Genomic DNA, 19,313 nt, shown 5'->3' on the forward strand with positions numbered 1-19,313 from the left:
GAGTGAAAACAACGAGCTCAGATAGAGTCTTTTGCAATTGTCCAGACTAGAGACGAGACCTGGGGAAAGTAGTTGGTTGGATTCAAAATACATTGAATAAGAATTTGATATAGTCGGTGAACAGAAGGGTAAACAGACTCCTCAGTTCAGGTCCTGAGTAACTAGATTAACGGTGGTGCCTTTTCCTGAGGTGGGGACCCTGAGGAGACGTGGGTGAAAGGGTAGGAAGCAGCGCTTCTGTCACTTGTAGTAAGACTGAGATGCTGGTTGGTCATCTGTGTGGGAGATGACAGTAGCATTCCCAATACTACTGCCACCTATAGGACAGGATTAGCATTTCAGGAAAGTCATCATCATTGTCATGGATATTCATTGAGCTCTTACTATGTGACAAGCCGTTTCTAAGCATTATCTCATCAAATCCTCACAAATCATGTGAGGTAAATGTGATTTTCTACACTTGATTAAAGAACTGAGGCTTCTGTAGGCTGGATAGTTTGTCCAAGGTCACACAGCTAGTAAGCAGTGGGCCTCATACTTGGACTTTTTAACCTCCAAATCTAACTAACTCTGATGTAAATAAATAATGGTTAAATATATCAAGGAATTTTCAATTTTAAGAAAGGATGGACTTTTAAAAGATTAGCCTTAAATTTAAAATGGGAGTAATTCTCAAATAATACAACTTCATTATGAATTTTAAAAGAAATGGGTTTGTTGTCATATTCAACTGAAATTGAATCCTCGCTGAGTAAAAATTATGCATTCATTGACTCACTTTTAAGGCGGTGAATGTGCACCTTCTAAAATGGCTGCGTACTTTGTGGGTATGTAATTTGCATATATAGTGGTGATCCTAAAAACCATTAAGCTTGACCCTTCCTTGTGAAAAAGAAAAACTGATTCTTTTGCAAAGGCAGCTAGAAGCCTTTGCTTTGTGAGCTTGTTTAACAAAATCACTTTTATAGTGAGCTATCTAATAATAATTGGAAGAGTTGTTGTATCTCTAATGAGAAAAAGTCAAGACATTTTAATTTTGTTTATTTTTATTTTTTTATTAACATATAATGTATTATTTGCCCCAGGGGTACAGGTCTGTGAATCTTCAGGCTTACACACTTCATAGCACTCACCATAGCACATACCTTCCCCAACGTCCATTACCCAGCCACCCTTCCCTACCCCCCCATCCCCCAGCAACTCTCAGTTTGTTTTTTGAGATTAAGAGTCTCTTATGGTTTGTCTCCCTCCCATCCCATCTTGTTTCATTTTTTCCTTCCCTACCTCCCACAACCCTCTGTCCTGCCTTTCAGATTCCTCATATCAGAAAGATCATATGATAATAAGACGTTTTTAATGCTTAACATTTTATATGTGAAATGAAATGGAAGATAACTAAATGTGTCTTGACTGAATCAAAGCAATATAAATAAGAATTCAAATTGAGACCTTTATATACACATCTCATTTCCCTTGGTTTCTACTGATGTCAATAATCTGTCTCTTTTCTTACAAATTTCCTGGGATAGACTGTGATAAATGGATCTATTGTTATTTAAAGAAAAAAAAGAAGTAAATAAATAAATAAATAAAAACAAAAAAATTTTAAAAGTCATATGAATTTTCCATATGACTTTCCATAGGATTTGTATTTTATTATTTATTTTTTATAAGATTTTATTCATTTATTTGAGAGAGAGAAACGGGCATGAGTGGGTGGGAGGGCAGAGGGAGAGGAAGAAGCAGACTCCAACTGAGCAGGGAGCCCAGTGTGGGTCTCAATCCCAGAACCCTGAGATCATGACCTGAGCTGAAGGCAGACATTTGACCAAACCACCCAGGCCTCTAGAATTTGTATTTTAAAACCAGTCTTTTTATTATCACAGAATTAGTACATGTACATTGTAGAAAATTAGGAAAAAAATTGTAAGCAAAAATGACATGATCACATTCTTACCACCTCAGATCATCACTGTTAACATGTAGACTTTTTTGTGTCCACATATGTGTACATTTTTATACCAGAAGAGTATGACATCATATTTTATATACAGCTTTTTAACCTACTTTTTTCAATCATTGACCCCCATCATTCCATTTCAGAAAATTTTGAACTCCTCTAATAGCCAGACCATACTCCTATTTATGATCCCCCCGAAAAACATTTCACAACTAGTGTGTCTAGACTAGATGAAATTTAGGATCACACATTGCATCTGGTTGATGTGTTCCATTAGTCTTTTTTTTTTTTTTTTTAAATCTAACAAAGTCACTTGTTGAGGAGTCAAGAACAGTTGTTCCTCAGAACATCTCAGCTTCTGGATTTGTCTCTATTCTTTGCCATGTCAGTTAGCCTGTTTCTCTGTTTCCTGTATTTCCTACAAAGTGAATGTTATATAATGATTTGATGAGTTCAAATTAAGCAGTTTGCAACAGATCACACCATAGGTGATGTTGCTGTGTCTTAACCCACCAGTAGTGATGCTAAAATTGATCACTGACTTGGATGATGTGACTCTGATTACTCCATCAGATAGTTAACATTTTTGCCCCTTGCAACAAACTGAGTATTCTAAAACTTCTTGAGTTTAGATCCTATGAAATTGGAAATATACTAAATTGGAACTCAAAGCTGAGCTATAATTTACCTCAGTCAGCAAAATGCTTTTTTGGAGTACAAATTAATAAGGTAGAAGAAGGTCCTGGGTAAATTTTAGTTTGTAGAGTAACAATCTCTTAATTTGAAATCAGGTAGGAAGTGGAACAGAGTTATTTTCACAACAAAAAAGGATGTTTATTATGTCACTTGAAGACAAAATACGAATTTGGGACACCTGGGTGGCTTAGTCGGTTGAGTGTCAGACTCTTAATTTCAGGTTGGTTGTGGTCTCAGGGTTGTAGGCTCAGTGCGGAGTCTGCTTAAGATTCTCTCTCTCTCTCTCCCTCTCGCCCAACTCACATGCTCTTGCTTTCTCTCTCTCTCTCTCTCAAATAAATATATCTTTTTAAAAAAGAATAATTACGGGCACCTGGGTGGCTCAGTGGGTTAAGCCTCTGCCTTCGGCTCAGGTCATGGTTTCAGGATCCTGGGATCAAGCCCCGCTTTGGACTCTCTGCTCCGTGGGGAGCCTGCTTGCCCCCAACCTCTGCCTGCCTCTCTGCCTACTTGTGATCTCTCTCTCTGTCAAATAAATAAAATCTTTAAAAAATATATAAAATAAAAAGAATAAGTAAAAATTATAAGAAATATATTACAAATATTGGCCAAAGGAAATTTAATTCATTTGGGAGAATAAAGGCATAATTATAAAGGAAAAAATATTGTAGTTTTATAAATCATAGGTTTCACTTCTGTAATCATTATTATCTCCAAAAGTAAGTACAAAAAAGGCTGTAACTAATTCTGTTTAGAATCGAGATGCATTACAAGCTTTACAACCCAGAAGAAAAATCATGCAGGCAACAAATATTTGTAACTGAATGCTGAGATTTTCAAGTGATTATAATTTGCCAAGAGAAAAGTACAAGTATTATTTCCCATAATCCTAGGTGCGCAGTAAAATCCACCATTCTCTATATCTAGAATTCCTCAAACAACTGGTAATGTAGCCTCTTTCAGTCCAGTTCCACACCTACCCACCCTCAAAAGGCATTCAGAGAAACCGAGTTCTCAACAGCAGAATTCCATTGGTACTTTGTCCCAGAGCATCTGCCCAGTGATAATAAAGTATTTGTTATCCTTTTCATAGAATGTCACGGTTTCCAGTTACTCCCTGTAAAAGTTTGCAGGTCACTTTAGAGTTTGAAGGATAAATCTTTGTAACTGTTATAGAATACTGCTATAGAATAATCCCCTACTGCAGCTCATTTTCTTGGTGAAGATATCTGTCATGCATTTTATTAGCCATTTATACAGAATGAAATTGAAATTAGATTACATCATATACTCCATGCCGTGTTTACTCTATCATATCTAAGTAATCAGCTGTCCTAAAGCTTTTAGCCTTATCCTTTTGTCTCCAGAGACATGTGTTTAATTAAAAAGCAACTTATTCAGAGTTCAGATTTTTCTTAATTAGTTTGACTTATCCCCATGCATAATGGTATTTCGATTTAGCCATGAAAACCCGCCAAATTGTGATACTGCAGTCCCCATTAGGCCTGAACTCTTATTAGGAAGATGATAGAGAGATCATGGTAAATGGGTTAGGATAGTGGAATTATCATGGAAATTGATTTATGTGAGTTTTTATCACTTTGTGATTGAAGTCGTATTTAAAAACTGAAATGAGTTGGATGACTGAAGTAGATGGCTTTAAAAGTTCCTTCCAATGGAGATGCCATGGGCTTTTGGTAAATGAAACTGCACCCACCTGCTTTCTACCTGCAGCATAGCTCCTCTAAGTTCCATCTTGGCTGGACCTCGGAATGTTGAAAGTGGCCAAAGCGTGATCCTTGGCTTTCCACCTCTTGGTACCTTGCCTGAAATACTATGTGATGGTTCCTAGATTTTTATCACCCGCCTTGATCATCGCCCAGGACTTAGATTTGTATATCCAACTGCCTACTGGACATCTCTACTCGGATGTCTAATAGGTACCTTGAACATGTCATATGCCATACACTCAGATTTTTATACCCATCTGCCCCCATCATTGTCCTCATTCTCCATACACATAACTTTTTCGTAACCCTTTTTTACACCTCAGTAAGTGGCACACCTTTCCACCCATTTGTGCAAAGCGAAAACCCAGTTCCCTCATTTCCCACATAGAGACCCATCAGCCAATCCTGTCATCTGTACCTCCTAAACATCCCAAACCTCCTCTTTCTTGCTGCTCGCACTGTCTCCGAGACAAAGCTCTCCATCTCCTGCTTGCACTTAGCTTTCCGAGATGTCACCCCACTTCTAGTAACACCTTCTAATCAGTAATCCATTCTCTTCCCAAGTGGCCAGTATATTAAGAAAGATAAACCAGACCTGTCAATCCCGATTTAAAACGCTCCAAAGGCCTCCCGTTGTCTTCAGAATAATATCTAAACTCTTCACTAAGACCCATGTGAACTGCCCACCTGTGTTCCAGTTTCCTCCTTTAGTTACTGTGTTTTGGCTACATTGGCCTTTCTGTTCCCCAGACCCAGTAAGCTATTTCTTGCCTTGGGCCTTTCTACTTTTTGTCTAGAACATTCTTCTAGAGCTTCGCCAGACAGAGCCCTTCTCTTCATTCACGTTGCACCCAGCTGTCCTATAAAAAGGAATAATACCCTTTCCCCCAGCACTTCCAGTTTTTCTTTCTTCTCCATAGCATCTACCAGCCAACCTGTTTGTTTGGGCTTGCTTTTATTTCTTCTCTCATCTCCTTTGTGACATGATTCAGAGTACTTATAGAGATGTTGCCTGGGGAAGAACGCATCTGGTGGCAGCTCCTCTGAGAGAAGTGATTGCCCATGGGAGTGGGAGCAGCATTAGGCCACAAATGATATTAGTCCTACTCACTGGCTTGAGCATATGCAACCTCCGTTCTCCTCCTGTTTCCTACTTTGTATCCATTTCAGTGTACAGTTTGTTGCACAAAAGAAACTCAAAACAAGTTTGGCTGAATGTTGGGTCACTGCTACTAAAGCAGCAGTGAGAATTAAATTGTCAGCTCTGCATGGACGATCAGGAGCCCAGACATGAGAGCAGGTGTCTAAAGGACGCCAGTAGAATTTTAAACATCCAGCTCAGTCCCTTGAGATGCCCATATCTCACAAAACAAGTTTGTGGTTTCTGAGGTGAAGCACTGAATAGCTAGAGAGGAAAATAGTAAGGGACAGAGGTAATTTATTCAGAAGAAGTCAGCTTTCTTCATTTGCAGTAAAAGCTGTGAAGTTACCTATTTCTGGCCCTTGGAAAGCCCACCCATGGTTATGTGAAAGCTGTTTTTACAGTTGTTTGCTTGGGTTGCACTATTGTAGAAAGACCCAAAACAAGGGGTAGACCAAGTCTTTACCCAACATCCATGGCTCTGGAAGGGTCAAAGCCGAAGCTTAATGAAAAGCCAGAGATGGAACCCAGGACAAAAGATCATGGAAGCCTCTCAGATAGTGGCAGAAGTGATGAAGTTAAGATGGAATACTGCCGCAGAAGAGTTCCCTCCCTTTCCATCCTCATGACAGCTGTTTAATTCTGTAGTCACATGGAGCTCGGGGCTGCCTTCCAGCCCCTTCCATTTCCAGGCTGCCCTGCAAATGACATTGGCTATTACTGTTGTAGAAGCACACGTGTGGGACTTGTTTCCATTGGAGTTCCATCATCTTCACTCCCATCTTGGACCAGACTTCTACCCAGTAGGACTACTTATGTCATAAGAGTATATGCAAACAAATAAACGAAGGTTATCTCCCTGAATAGCTATGATCCATTTATATGTGACTGTAAAACCACCGAGAATATTTCAGCTGCCCTGCAGACTTTGGAACAAGTCAAAGAATTTGTCACAGTCCTCAAAACCTGAATTTCATCTTTTGATACAATTTGCAGCCCTTTTGCCTAAAGAAGTTAGCTTACTGTGGTGATTTAGACTAACAGTACCTAGTGAGATATATCTTGGCAACTGTTAGAATATTAAAAAACAAAACAAAACCAAAAAATGCCCTTCTACTTCCAATACTCTTTCCTTCCCCAGTTTTAATCCATAATTTTATGTACCCGTTCAGTTTTTCATCCATTCAGAAGAGCACTGTTTTGTTTTCATAAAATATCTTACTGGTTTCTTATGTATTTTCATCATTTAATGTACTTGGGTTATAACTCAACTCTGCGCAGAAGCTGGTCTTTCATACTGTCATTAATAATTCATAATCTCCATAGAATTACTTTAGGCCTTTTAACCGAGTATCGTGAATCTTAACATAGCCAGTGTCATTTTAGCATCCAGTTCAGAGAAAAGATGATTCTGTGACAGCCTTGCTGTCCCAGGAGACCTTGAATAAAAATTTTATTCGTGTTTCCTTTAAAGTCCAGGACACTTGAAAAACCTAGAGCATTGAAAACATTGCATATCAGAAGAAACAGAATCATGCTAATTAAGTGACTTTCCAGACTGATAAGCTCTGTAGGGATCAAAGATGGAAATTGTCCATCAGGCTCATCACAGAAACCTCCAACTGGGGTATAGCATTCAAGTTCAGAAGACACTGGGGGGCCCCCTGGACTGGCTACAAAGCCACATGCATACTTCTCCGCACCCTATTAGGAAATCACCAGGGAAAGCAGCTACCTTGCTTGGTCCTGTGCCACCAAATCCACCTGGGTGACCTGAGTGTGGAGGCAGGCACAGGACTGTTGGGATTGTGACATTTACTCCCCATAGAAACAACTCTTAGAAATTTTAGGAACAGAGTGGTTTAAGTCTTGGAATAATAAAAACTTAGTGTGTGTTTTTTCTTTCTTCAATTAGGTAGTTGGGGTTGAATTTATTTCTTTTTTCCTCTTTTTCCTTTGTTCTTCCTCTCTTTCTTCCTAAGCTGAAAAGAGACTCAGTTTAGAGGGGGGCCTTTTCTCTAGGTTGTTTCTTTCTTTAGTATCAATTTTCTGTGTACTCCCATTGGGATCCAGTACTCATAAAATAAAGCAGCTTATGTGATCTGCTTCATTATTATCAAGCCGAATCTGTCTTCTTTTGGAATAGTGGGGGTGTTCTGAAGCACAAGTACATTTCAAAGAAACTAGGCCATTTCTTTTACCTGTTCGTGTTTGCACAAGACGAGGTATTACTGGAAGGTGGAATGATTCAGTCCCTCTGTTGTATATGAAATGGCTACACGGAACCTTTATGAATTTTGAGGAGCAAATGAAATAAAAGAGGACTTTGCTCATCTGAGCCTAGAATTTTTTAATTAACTGGAAATTATTCTCTATATTCAAGTGCAGCTGATCCCACTGAAAATGTACCAATGATGAGACTGCCGGAGTTCACAATTGTATTTTGCTTGTATTTGTAATTGTGATAAGGCAGCTTCTCTCTGCTTTTTTAAATCAAAAAATACTTACTCACGTTGATTCTCTTGCCCACTCAGAGAAATAGCACTCCCAGTGGACAGGGTTATGGGATCTTTTTTTAATTGATGTTTTAGTGTGATACTTCTCAAACTGTAATGTGTATATAAACACCTATGGATTTTTTTTTTTTAACTTCAGATTCTAATTCAGCAGGTGAGGGCTGAGGCCCAAGATTCTGCATTTCTAGCAAGTTCTAGGTGATGCTAATGATCTACAGACCACACTTTGAATAGCAAGATTTTAGAATATCTCTACAGAAAAGTCCCAAATTTAATAATTCTGAAATTGGAGGATGAGGGTAGAATTGAATCTGTGCCTTCGTAAAGGCCATTCTGATGGTTCCTGTCCTGGTGGGTGCGTCCTTTGTACCAAGGTTACTTCCTTTGTGTCCCTCTGCTACTCTCTTAGCAGCAAAGTAATGAACAACTTACATGCAAATTCCTTGAAAATGGAGGTTATGTTTTACTGTATTCCAGTCTTCATATTCCTGGAGCCTAGCAAATTTCCAGTCACCTAATAGATGGCCAATTAATGGGTTGAATTGAATCAAATTGAATTGATTGAATTGCATTAGAACAATATAGGGATGACCTGGTTTTGTACCTTTATAGACCACTTCCTCTTTAAAAGATTTATATTATATCTATGTACAAATGTAAAATTCTTTCAGTGATTTATAACTGACCAGTACCCAGAGTTATATTATTTCAGTTATATTCTCTTAAAATGCAACATGAAAAAGATAAATGCAAATACAAATTAAAGGTAATGAAAATTTAAGGATCCCAAAATTCTATCTCCAGTGAAAGGACTTTGGTAGTCATTTCTTATTTATGAATTTTTTTCTAGGGATAAGAAAGAAGACATTATTCCTGAACTTTTTTGGCAGATTCATACCTGTTCTTCTCACTTCTGAAAAAGTACAGATTATTATGGAATCATCAGTAAATTATACAAATCCAAAATATTACAGTTAGTGTGTTTGCATCCTACAAAGATTTCAATTAATCATAGTCTCAATAAGCATGAACAAATTTAAATGCTATTTTTTCATCATTTCCTTTCAGTATTTTGTTTTGCCTCTTTTATTTTTTGACAGGTTTCTTAAGATATTTTTCATATACCATAGAGTTCATTCATTAAAAAATCTGCAGTTGGCTTTTAGCATATTTAAATTTATGTAGCCATCACCATGATCTATTACAGAACATTTTCATTACTCCAAAAAGAAATCCTATACCCCTTAGTCAGCACCCTCCAGGTCCTCCATCCCCTAGCAACCACTAATCTACCTTCTGTCTCTATAGATTTACCTATTCTGGACATTTCCTATAAATGGAATCCTACAAGGTGTAGTCTCTGGGGGCTGGTTTCTTTCACTTAACATTTTAACGTTTTAAGTTTGATCCTACATGTCGTAGCATGTATCTGCACTTCCTTCTTGTTACGACCAGATAACATTTCATTTTGTTTACTTATTAGTTGGACATTAAGATGTTTCTGCTTTTCAGCTATTAGTAATAATGTTGCTATAAACACTCATGTACAAGGTTTTTTGTGTAAAAATTTGTTTTTATTTTCCTTGTATATATTACTAGGAATGGAACTGCCAAGTCATATGCTAACTCTGTGTTTCACTCTCTGATGAACTGCCAGACCTTTCCAAAGAGGCTACAATATTTCACATTCCCATTAGCAGCATATAAAAGATTCCAATTTCCCTACATCCTCCTCAATGCCTGTTATCTGTCTTCTTTATTAAAACCCTACTAGTGGGTGTGAAGTGGTTTTAATTTGCTTTTCCCTGAGGACTAATGATGTTGAGCATCATTCCATGTGCTTGTTGACCATTCGTATATGGTTTTTGGGAAATGTCTGTCCAGTTCCATTGCTCATTTTTTAGTAGCACTATTTGTCTTTTCATTATTGAGTTGTAAGATTTCTTTATATACTCTAAATTCAAATTTTTTTAAATCAAATACATGGCCTACAAAAAATTTCCCATTCTGCGGGTTATCTTTTTACTTGATAGTGCCCTTGAAGCACAAAAGTCTTCAAATTCTATGAAATCTAATTTATTTTTTCTTTTTTTACTTGTACTTTTGATGTCGTATCCAAGAAACCAATGCCTAATGCAAGATCATGAAGGTTTACCCCTATGTTCTCTTCTAAGAATTTTATAGTTGTTGCTGTCACATGTAGGTCTTTGATCCATTTTGAGTTAATTTTTATATATGGTATTGTTTTATTTTTTTAAGTGCTGTGATCTTGGCTACCATGCAAGTCTGAACAGAGCCCTGAGAACATATCTCTCTGCAGAGTATAATCTTGAAACTTCCAGACATGAAGGCTTAGACATTATTGAGAATGCAGTTGACAATTTGGAGCCCAGGAGCGATAAGCAGAGATTCATGGAGATGTATCCTGCCGCATTCTGTCCACCAATGAAATTTGAGTTTCAGTCTCACATGGGTGATGAGGTCAGTAATTGATTGTTTTAAAACTAATGAATTATCCTTTCATTATATTATTTAGTTACTCTTCACCTGCTTTAACCTAAGAGTTGTCCGAATTCCCAGTTGTGTTCTCTCTCCTGCCTTCGTTTGGGATCTTAGCTAGTTATGTCCTAAGATCAGCCACCACCACCGTCCCCCACCCCATCCCTCCCCATCCCCAGCCGCAACCACCTTTTAAAGCAAGGATCTAGCACTCAAATGCCTGCAGAGGCCAACCTATGGACAAACTCAGTTGTAAGCACTACACTGTCTCAGGATAGTTAGTTCTTCCTCCACCTCTAGATATTCAGATCTAAATTCAAAAGAAAACATTTTGCTGGCCCAGTAGAATCTCTCTGAAGACTTCTGATCATCTTCATTTAAAGATCTCCATAAAGAAAAATAATTATAAATGACAGGAGCCGGGCGCCTGGATGGCTTAGTGGGTTAAATCCTCTGCCTTCGGCTCAGGTCATGATCTCAGGGTCCTGGGATCAAGCCCCGCATCTGGCTCTCTGCTCAGCGGGGAGCCTGCTTCCTTTCCTCTCTCTCTGCCTGCCTCTCTGTCTACCTGTGATCTCTATCAAATAAATTAAATAAAATCTTTCAAAGAAAATAAAATAAAAAAATAAAATAAATGACAGGATCATGGGAGAGAGGGAGGAAAATGCAGAACATTTTTTTTAAGACACCAGTTGTCTCCAAACTGGTAAAATGAGCATTAGAAATGATATATCTCAGGTTCTTTATATGAATTTAGCTTTCTGTCCTATTTTACCCAGAGAAGAATATCCATCTAAGCTGTGTACGAGTTGCAGTGCTGTATTTTATTGTCTGCGGCTGGGAAAGCAAGAAGAACCAATTAATGAGCACACTAGCTAGCACTTGGTCTTCCAGCTGTGCAAAACAATACTCATAGATTAAAAACTCAGTATTAGCTTATTGTGGTGACAGTATGTTTTTAAAAATAGATACAATAGCGACGGCGACGACAGATTTCTTTAGTGTCATATTTTTTCTGAGACACCTAGTGTTAAGATTCGTAAGATAGGCGTGTGCCTGCTGTATTTCTAACCCAATTTTATATTTGCTTGATCTGATAGAGTAAATTACTCAATAAAAAATGGTAAGCGGTTTTTATGCGAAGAGCACGTGAATTTGAGAGGCAGGTGGCTTACCCCACCCAAAGTTATGTTTCCAAAACTAAATGATTACTGTTACAATTTTTCAGTTATGGATATGTCAAACATAGAAGGATAAAATAGCACAGAGAAGTGATTGGGTTAGCAGGTTTTCTTTTTTCTTTCTTTCTTTTTTTTTTACTATTATTATTTTTAATAAAGTGAGTTAGTTGCCCCTTTTCTTATGGCCGGTTCTGCCAGGGAGCAGCAATCTCTGTAATATTTTGGGGACTCCTTAAAAGGAAACCCCCATGTGCCAAGAGCATTTCCATGACAAGGAAAATGAAAAGAAACTTGGTTTCTGGTGCAATTTTAATATAACTAAATATAATGTAATTAAAAGACTCTAATTTTGACCTTAACCATTATCGAGATCAGAGCCAAAATACGTTTCTGCTACAGACTGCAAGAAGTAGTGCCTTCACATTCATGGTGAATCCCATCATTTGGCTGATACTGGTAAGGCAAACCATGGTCGAAAGATGCTAATAGTGACATTTCCTGAGTCTTTACTCTGTTCCAGGCAGTGTTCTAAGTACTCTCTGTACATGAGCTTATTTCATCCCTGCAAGGACCCCATGGAATAGGAAATGTTAGTATCCCCTTTTCACAGAGAAGGAAGCTGAGGGCTAGTAAGCTCCCTCGGGCTTCTCTGACTGCAGTCAGGAGGCTCTGCTGCCTCCCCTCCTTTTGCCTGTGTGGTTCATGTGGGTCCTCCTTTGCACTCCCTTTCCAGCAACTGGCCCATTCTTAGATCTCGCGAAGCTTCCCGCAGCTGCCGTCTTCCCCTGCGGTATCCAGGCCACACAGCTGCGTTCCACTCTGGCCACTCATGTAGCAAGTCCGTATTTAACACCAAAGTTTCGAGGCGGCTCTTCGGAGTAAAGATGTCACTGGAATCTAGAGGGGATCCGTGTGACTCAGGCAGCATCTAAGTAGGAAACCCATGCCTCTAGAGGCCAGCTCCATGGCCCTGTTGTAACTGTGGTTTCTGATTCCCTCGACCAGGTGTGTCAGGTCAGCGCCCAGCAGCCGGTCCAGGCAGAGCTCATGCTCAGGTACCAGCAGCTGCAGTCCCGACTGGCCACGCTCAAAATCGAGAACGAGGAGGTGAGCACGCTTTCTGCCCCACAAGTGATCTGATTCTAACATGCACTGGAAGACGTTGTCACGTGACTTAGGCATATTGAACATCCCCAAAGCAATCTCTTCATCATGCATTTTCAGCTAAATCCTGGTTCCTAAAATACCCCTTGTCACAGATAAATGCAAAGATTCTATATTCTACCAGAGATGAAACCTTTACCAGGGATTCACTACATGCACATGTAAACACATCTTTTCTTTTTAAATTTGTAATTTGTACTGAAAACAGTTCCCCTAAATGACCAAATTCAATATATGTGTCCAAGAATACACAATAGTGTGGAAATAAAATTTGACTGACATGCTAATTGAATTCTAACTTCTGAAATGAGTAATTTCTTTGCTTTTTTATGTTCTTTAGATTTTTGGTACTAAGCATGGCATTACTGATATGATAGTACAGAAATCATATTTTAAAAAGCGTACTTGAATGAGAATATGAAACTGTTTATTTGCTGATATTAGAGGCTTTATAAAGGTGAATAGAACATAAAATGTGAAGTAAATATATGTTGAGCCAGAAAGCAGTCATACAGTTCAGCTGCCTGCTTCTGAAATTAATTTAATTGGATCCACGTTCTCCTTCAATAAAATATACCACAAATGTTTCTAAGGCTCTCAGTCATCACCTATAAGAACCCAAATCAAACTTAAGATTGAAAGTTTACTTACTGGTCAATGTTTGCATAGCCTCGGGCATGGTGGGATCTGTATTCTGATGATATTATCAGGAATCTCTCTTTCCATCATTTTGAAATTTTATCTTCACGTGTGCTTTCCCTCATCCTGGGATAGCCCAAACTACATGGTTCCTATAACGTGCTGTCTCACCGCACCCCAGGGTCTTTATCTTTGAACTAGGATCCTTTATTGTTCTGACCTCAGTCATGGGTACTTCCGGACCAGCCATTACATGCAAGAAGTGGGGTTCTTTGATGGATCAGCGTAGAGCCCTTTAACGGACAGCTCCAACAGAAATATGTATTTCTAGAGATAATTCCTGAAAGGAAGGAATGTGGGACAGAAAAAGAAAGCAGTAACAATAAGTCATCTTGAGGAAGCAAATTAACCAGAATGCACTTTGGTACCCTCTTTTATTTTAATCCCATGGGATGTTATGAACTCTGTGAACATGTATTTGGTTCTGTTAAAAAAAACAGTGATGTGTTTCTAGACCAGTCTAGTTTGGTCAAAATCCATTGCAGCTTTCTGGCTTCCATTCTTTCTAGCAGAACCAAACCAGCCCTCTTCCACACATGTGTATTTAAGATGCAACCATGTGATTAAGACTTCAGTCGTTGTGTAAAGTCTCACAGATGAGCCTATCCAAAGGAAAGCTATTGCTCTTCTGGAGGTGTTTTCGAACTTAGGGTTTTGGCGAGGCATCACCAAACACTTGCCTGGTGCAGTTTACTGGATCCTAATAGATCTACAGTTTGTACATGTAGTGAGTTCCAATTTGTGTGTGTGTGTGTGTGTGTGTGTGTGTGTGTGTTTGTAGCCTTCTGATGTTTTACTTGGAAACAGTCTCTAAACTCTAGGAAAATAATGTGTTCTACACAAGGTCAAAACTGGCAGCCCACAGACCTGTTTTGTTTGGCTCCCATGGTTTTGGCCTGTTGAAAATGAGCAAGCTGGTGACTCTGACCTTGCATTGCCTCATGAAGGGAAGAGTGGGATATTTGAATTCTACTTTGCCATAGTCATTCAGCTCCCAATTTTCTTACATTGGACTCTTCCATTTCTCTTGCCTGTCTGGCCTCTGCAGGCCTTTGAGGTTTTGACCTTTAATGTATGCCCTTTGGGGCATAATGTAGAGAAGCATTGTCCTTATAAACTTAATAGTGGCAAACAGTGCTTTCTGAGGGTTAAAAGCATTTCTCATAGAAATAAATGAATTAGATTGTCCTGACTATTCCAGTGAGCATGACTGGTGGTTTATGATCTGTTGGATATGGGACAAATGCACTGTCATAGAATGGGATTCCCAACGAAAGGAAGATTTAAGTTGGATTTTTGACAATCAGTAGATTTCCATTGATAGAGAAGGAGGAAAAGTTGTTTCGGTGTATTTCAAAATGTTCTGGAAGAACCTTGACTTCCCAGAGGAATTTGGTCATTGTCCAGGCTCTCCTTGAGGATAAGCCAAAGGTGAAGCTAAAGTCAGATGACAAGAGACTTTGGGAGCCAACTAAGGGATTTTGACACTGTGAGGCAGTTCATTTCAGTACAATAAATATTTGTTCATCAACTTCTATGCTCCACATATTTTGCCAGGTGTGGGGAGTACAGAGATGAATGTCGCAGTTCGCATCTGTCTTGCATGAGAGCCAGACTATAACAAGTCATTTATATAATACAAAAAATAAGGGATGTAACTTGGGAACAAAATAGCAATCATTGCTGATTTAGAGTCCTTTATAGTGCTCTTCTCTACCATAAATAATTTGCCTCTGATCCTCCCCTGGTAGAGGTCAGAAAGTTGACACATTGCTCTCAAACCAAAATATACAAGGAAAGAAGCATGTCTCTGCCTCTGCACAGATACACACAAAGACCAAAATTCACTGGAAAGAGTTCAGTTCACTATAATTATGACTTTCCCATGAAAAGATAAAAGTTGAAAGAGAACTTCATCTAAGTTTACAAAAAGTGTGGACAGGGCAGCTAAATAGAACATGAACATTTTCACCGAATCTTAAACAACTACACATAATGGGCATGATTTGAAACTGTAGGAAGCTGTTTTAGAAGGGAATTTCCATGCTAAGAGCCTACAGACCATGGACAAATTTTGTTTGCTCTAAATGCTTGATTTTTAAAAATTAGTAGCTGTCATTTCAAAAATTAGAAGTTTTTTCTATCTGTTTCCAGTTTCTGAACAATCAGAAAGCCTAATCATACTAGATCTGCATTTCTGCAGGAGAATAACTGGCTGGAGCTGAGATGCTGTGTTTAGACACAGAGCATGTGCTTCTTGTTTGCCATGCTCCCCACTCAGCCCACTTGCCTTATTTCCACTACTTGCTTGGCCCTTGAAGACATTTGAGTTTGCGGCACTGGCCTTAGAACAAAGAGTGCAGTAAGCGTTTGTGAAATAGCCTCAGTATACTCCCATGTAGTAAAAGCTGAATGAAGTTTCAAGAAGGGCTTCATTGAATTTGGGGTGGATACAGATTTATAATAGATTGTTGTCTCCTCACAACTTCACATTTGCCTGTTCGGCCTTTTGAAATGAGCTTTCAGTTCCAGTATGCTGCCCGTTCACATGACTGTACCTCACTCCCGATAATTTCAGCCTCCCATCGGCCGGCCGGCCAACACACATTTATTAGTGCCCGCTGTGGGTTGTACACATAGAGTCAGAGCAGAGCCTGCTGCCCACACAAGTTTCTTCCCATTTTTTTGTTTTCTTTTTCTTTCTTATAAGCTTAGCTTTTTTATTTAGAACATTAGTAAACATTCCTTTTAAAGACAACACTTTGAAAGCACCCTACAGGTAAATAATCACTGATACCTTTCTCACTATAAATATTCTCCATGTTTGTTTCCATCTAATGTTGCATGGTCTTGCACACATTCTTCACGTTTGCTTTTAATCTTTGTTACAAGGATTTCAGCTTGGGGTTCCTTCCCTCTGCAAGCTAGTTCTGGAGTAATTCCCCATAGGCTGCAGTTCCCATAGCCCTTTCTCCAGACACAGCCAAAGAAAAGGAGAAGGAATTGTCTAAGTAGAGCAATTGTGCTTTTCATGTGTTTAATACAGCCTTCATTTTAAGTAGTTTACCCATTTTCAGAACATTTGGTCCAGAAAATAAAGTTTCATAAGCGGGTCACTTCTGCGCCATAAAACTTTAAACTCATGTTTAAAAGGAATCTCTCTTCACTTCCTTTGGACATTGATGTGTCTGCATGGAAAGCCTGGAACAGCAGCAGTCAACTTGTGATTTCAAGAGCCATTAGCAGAACACAGAGCTGATGAATGGGGGAAATGACGGACTCCTTGAGTCACTGAGTTAACTAACTTTGGAGCTGCTTTCTTGTCATGTGAAAGAATAATGTTTCTTTATTGTTTAGGCAACTTTGACTTGGGGTTTTCTGTTATGTGAAGCCCAAGGCATCATAACTAATGTATATAGCAAGTATTTTAGAGAAGATGTTAGCATAATCACTGGCCCATAGAGAGTGTTCAAGCAGTATTTGTTAAATAATAAGTGCAAGGAGAAATAAATAGATAAATAAATGGTTTTTCTTGAGATATAGTCTTATCCACCTGAAGGGAATGGAAAAGAGAGGAGCCTGTGATTCCTCAATTAATTTGCAACAGTTGTTGTTTTTTTTTTTTTTTTAAAGATTTATTTGTTTGACAGAGAGAGATCACAAGCAGGCAGAGGCAGGCAGAGAGAGAGGAAGAAGCAGGCTCCCCGCTGAGCAGAGAGCCTGATGTGGGGCTCGATCCCAGGACCCTGAGATCATGACCTGAGCCGAAGGCAGAGGCTTAACCCATTGAGCCACCCAGGTGCCCCTGCAACACTGTTTAATGAACTGACAGTCCCTTATGAATTTTCCTTGCTTTACTTAAAATCTTTCACCGACAGTTTACTAGGGAGTAATTCACAGACTATTCCAAAAATATATTCCTTACACAGCATATTTTCAACCATAATGAACAAGATTTTATGTAAACATTTAAAACAATTTTCATGGCCTAGGTAATTGAGGGAAGTACAAGACATTTTGGTTATACCTCCTACCTAGAGTAGAAAAATCTCATTTCCCCCCAGAATACCCCATAATAACCACTGACTACAGTACAGTGCCAAGTCATGGAAATCAGTGACCCAACCCTTAGCTATTGTCAGATTCTTTAAGACTTGGTATAAGATGTGGAGCTTGATAAATTACCTAATCATAATTATCATTTTTATCTTCTCTGTGGCTTTAACTTCATTTTTGCTTATTTAAATATTTTTTTATTTAAGTATTTCTTTCTTGTCTGCAACCTTCTATTGTTGAGGTTAACAGTAGAAGCCAAAGTGAAAGATAACTGCCATTTATCCATCAAATGATAGCGTTATCTTGGCCGGAACTGAAAGCTGGGATCAGCTGTCTTCCACAAAAACACATTCTTTTTTTGAAAACATGTATTTTTAGAAGCAGTGTGTATGATGTGTGTGTGTAGTTTCAAATAAGCTTTAATTCCCTGACAGAAGGAAGTTGATCCAGAAGAATACCAAGCAGAACGAGGAGAGTTTCTAGAAAGGGTCCAAAAGTGAGTCTTGGGACAGAACAGCCTAAATAGAATGGTGGAGCTCAGGATGGCTGTCAGCGAAGCAAGCCCATGTTGTTGGTGTGTGCTGAATGTTTCCTTGACTTCTATGGATTTGAAAGGAGGATGACTTGAACCTCTACCATTCATCCAGTGAACCCTTTGGATAATCCGCTGTGTCCCAGGTCCTGTGCTAGTGACAAGAGATACAAAGATTAATAAGCTGCCTCTAACCCCAAGTCGACAACATAGCCTTCTTTAAAAAAATTTTTGTTTATTGTGACAACATAGCCTTCTAAACGGTGTGGTAGGTGCTTGTGAGAAATGGATTGGCCATCATCCACCTCATTACCCAGCACAGGCAAGGTCACTGGCTTCTGTACCAGGAACGAAGGAAGGCCACAGCAAGGTGCTCTGCCTCTGCTCCTGCCTTCTGTGTCCTGTGCTGACCATAAGTTTCTGTACCCTGAGCTAGTTGACTATGGCATGAATCCAGTCTGTGTGTGTGTGTGTGTGTGTGTGTGTGTATGCGCGCGCGTGCACGTGCATGCACACACGCATGTATGTCTGGTCTCTTCCTGGTAACATCTGAAATGATACAGTGCTGCACTGAAATGCATCCAGGGTCAGTCATGGCAAGAAGTAGATAGGTGGGGAAGGGAAGGCAGAGCTGGGGTTCATCTTCACAGATGGATTGATGAGCCTTCACGGATGACTAGGCCTGTGTAATGTGCATAGCACAGTGTCATAAAATAATGTTAGAGGTTGGCTTGTGTCCCCCCAAAATGTATATGTAGCAGTACTAACCCCAGTACTTTAGAATAGACCTTTATTTGAACACTAGGGTCTTCACAGAGGTAAAGTGAGGTCATTCGAGTGGGCCTTCATCCAGTGTGATCAGCGTCCTTATCAAAAGAGAAAGTTGGCAGAGACAGAGGAGGCTGTGTGAAGAGACACGGAAGATGGCCGTCTGCAGGCCAAGGATGCGAGCCTGGAACAGACCTTCCCTCATGGCACTAGAGAGGAAGCAGCACTTTGCTGTCAGACTTTTTTTTTTTTTTTTTTTTTTAAATTTGAAAGACAGATCACAAGTAGGCAGAGAGGCAGGCAGAGAGAGAGGAGGAAGCAGGCTCGCCGCCGAGCAGAGAGCCCGACGGGGGACTCAATCCCAAGACCCG

General features: G+C 39.3%; 1 protein-coding gene across 3 annotated transcripts in view; it reads left to right on the forward strand.

Annotated features, from left to right (window-relative positions):
• SRGAP1 (SLIT-ROBO Rho GTPase activating protein 1) overlaps positions 1-19,313 on the forward strand; it is a 275,341-nt gene that overhangs the window by 194,711 nt on the left and 61,317 nt on the right. For all 3 annotated transcript variants that reach the window (XR_006819647.1, XM_046012397.1, XM_046012398.1), the window contains exons 7-8: positions 10,303-10,524; positions 12,729-12,830. Coding sequence is in view for 2 of the 3 variants with exons in the window: in XM_046012397.1 (XP_045868353.1) it covers positions 10,303-10,524; positions 12,729-12,830 (324 nt within the window). In the remaining variant the exon portion in view is untranslated. The remainder of the gene's footprint in view (positions 1-10,302; positions 10,525-12,728; positions 12,831-19,313) is intronic.

Source organism: Meles meles, chromosome 7 (genome assembly GCF_922984935.1).
Source record: "Meles meles chromosome 7, mMelMel3.1 paternal haplotype, whole genome shotgun sequence".
Classification (NCBI taxonomy): Eukaryota; Metazoa; Chordata; class Mammalia; order Carnivora; family Mustelidae; genus Meles; species Meles meles.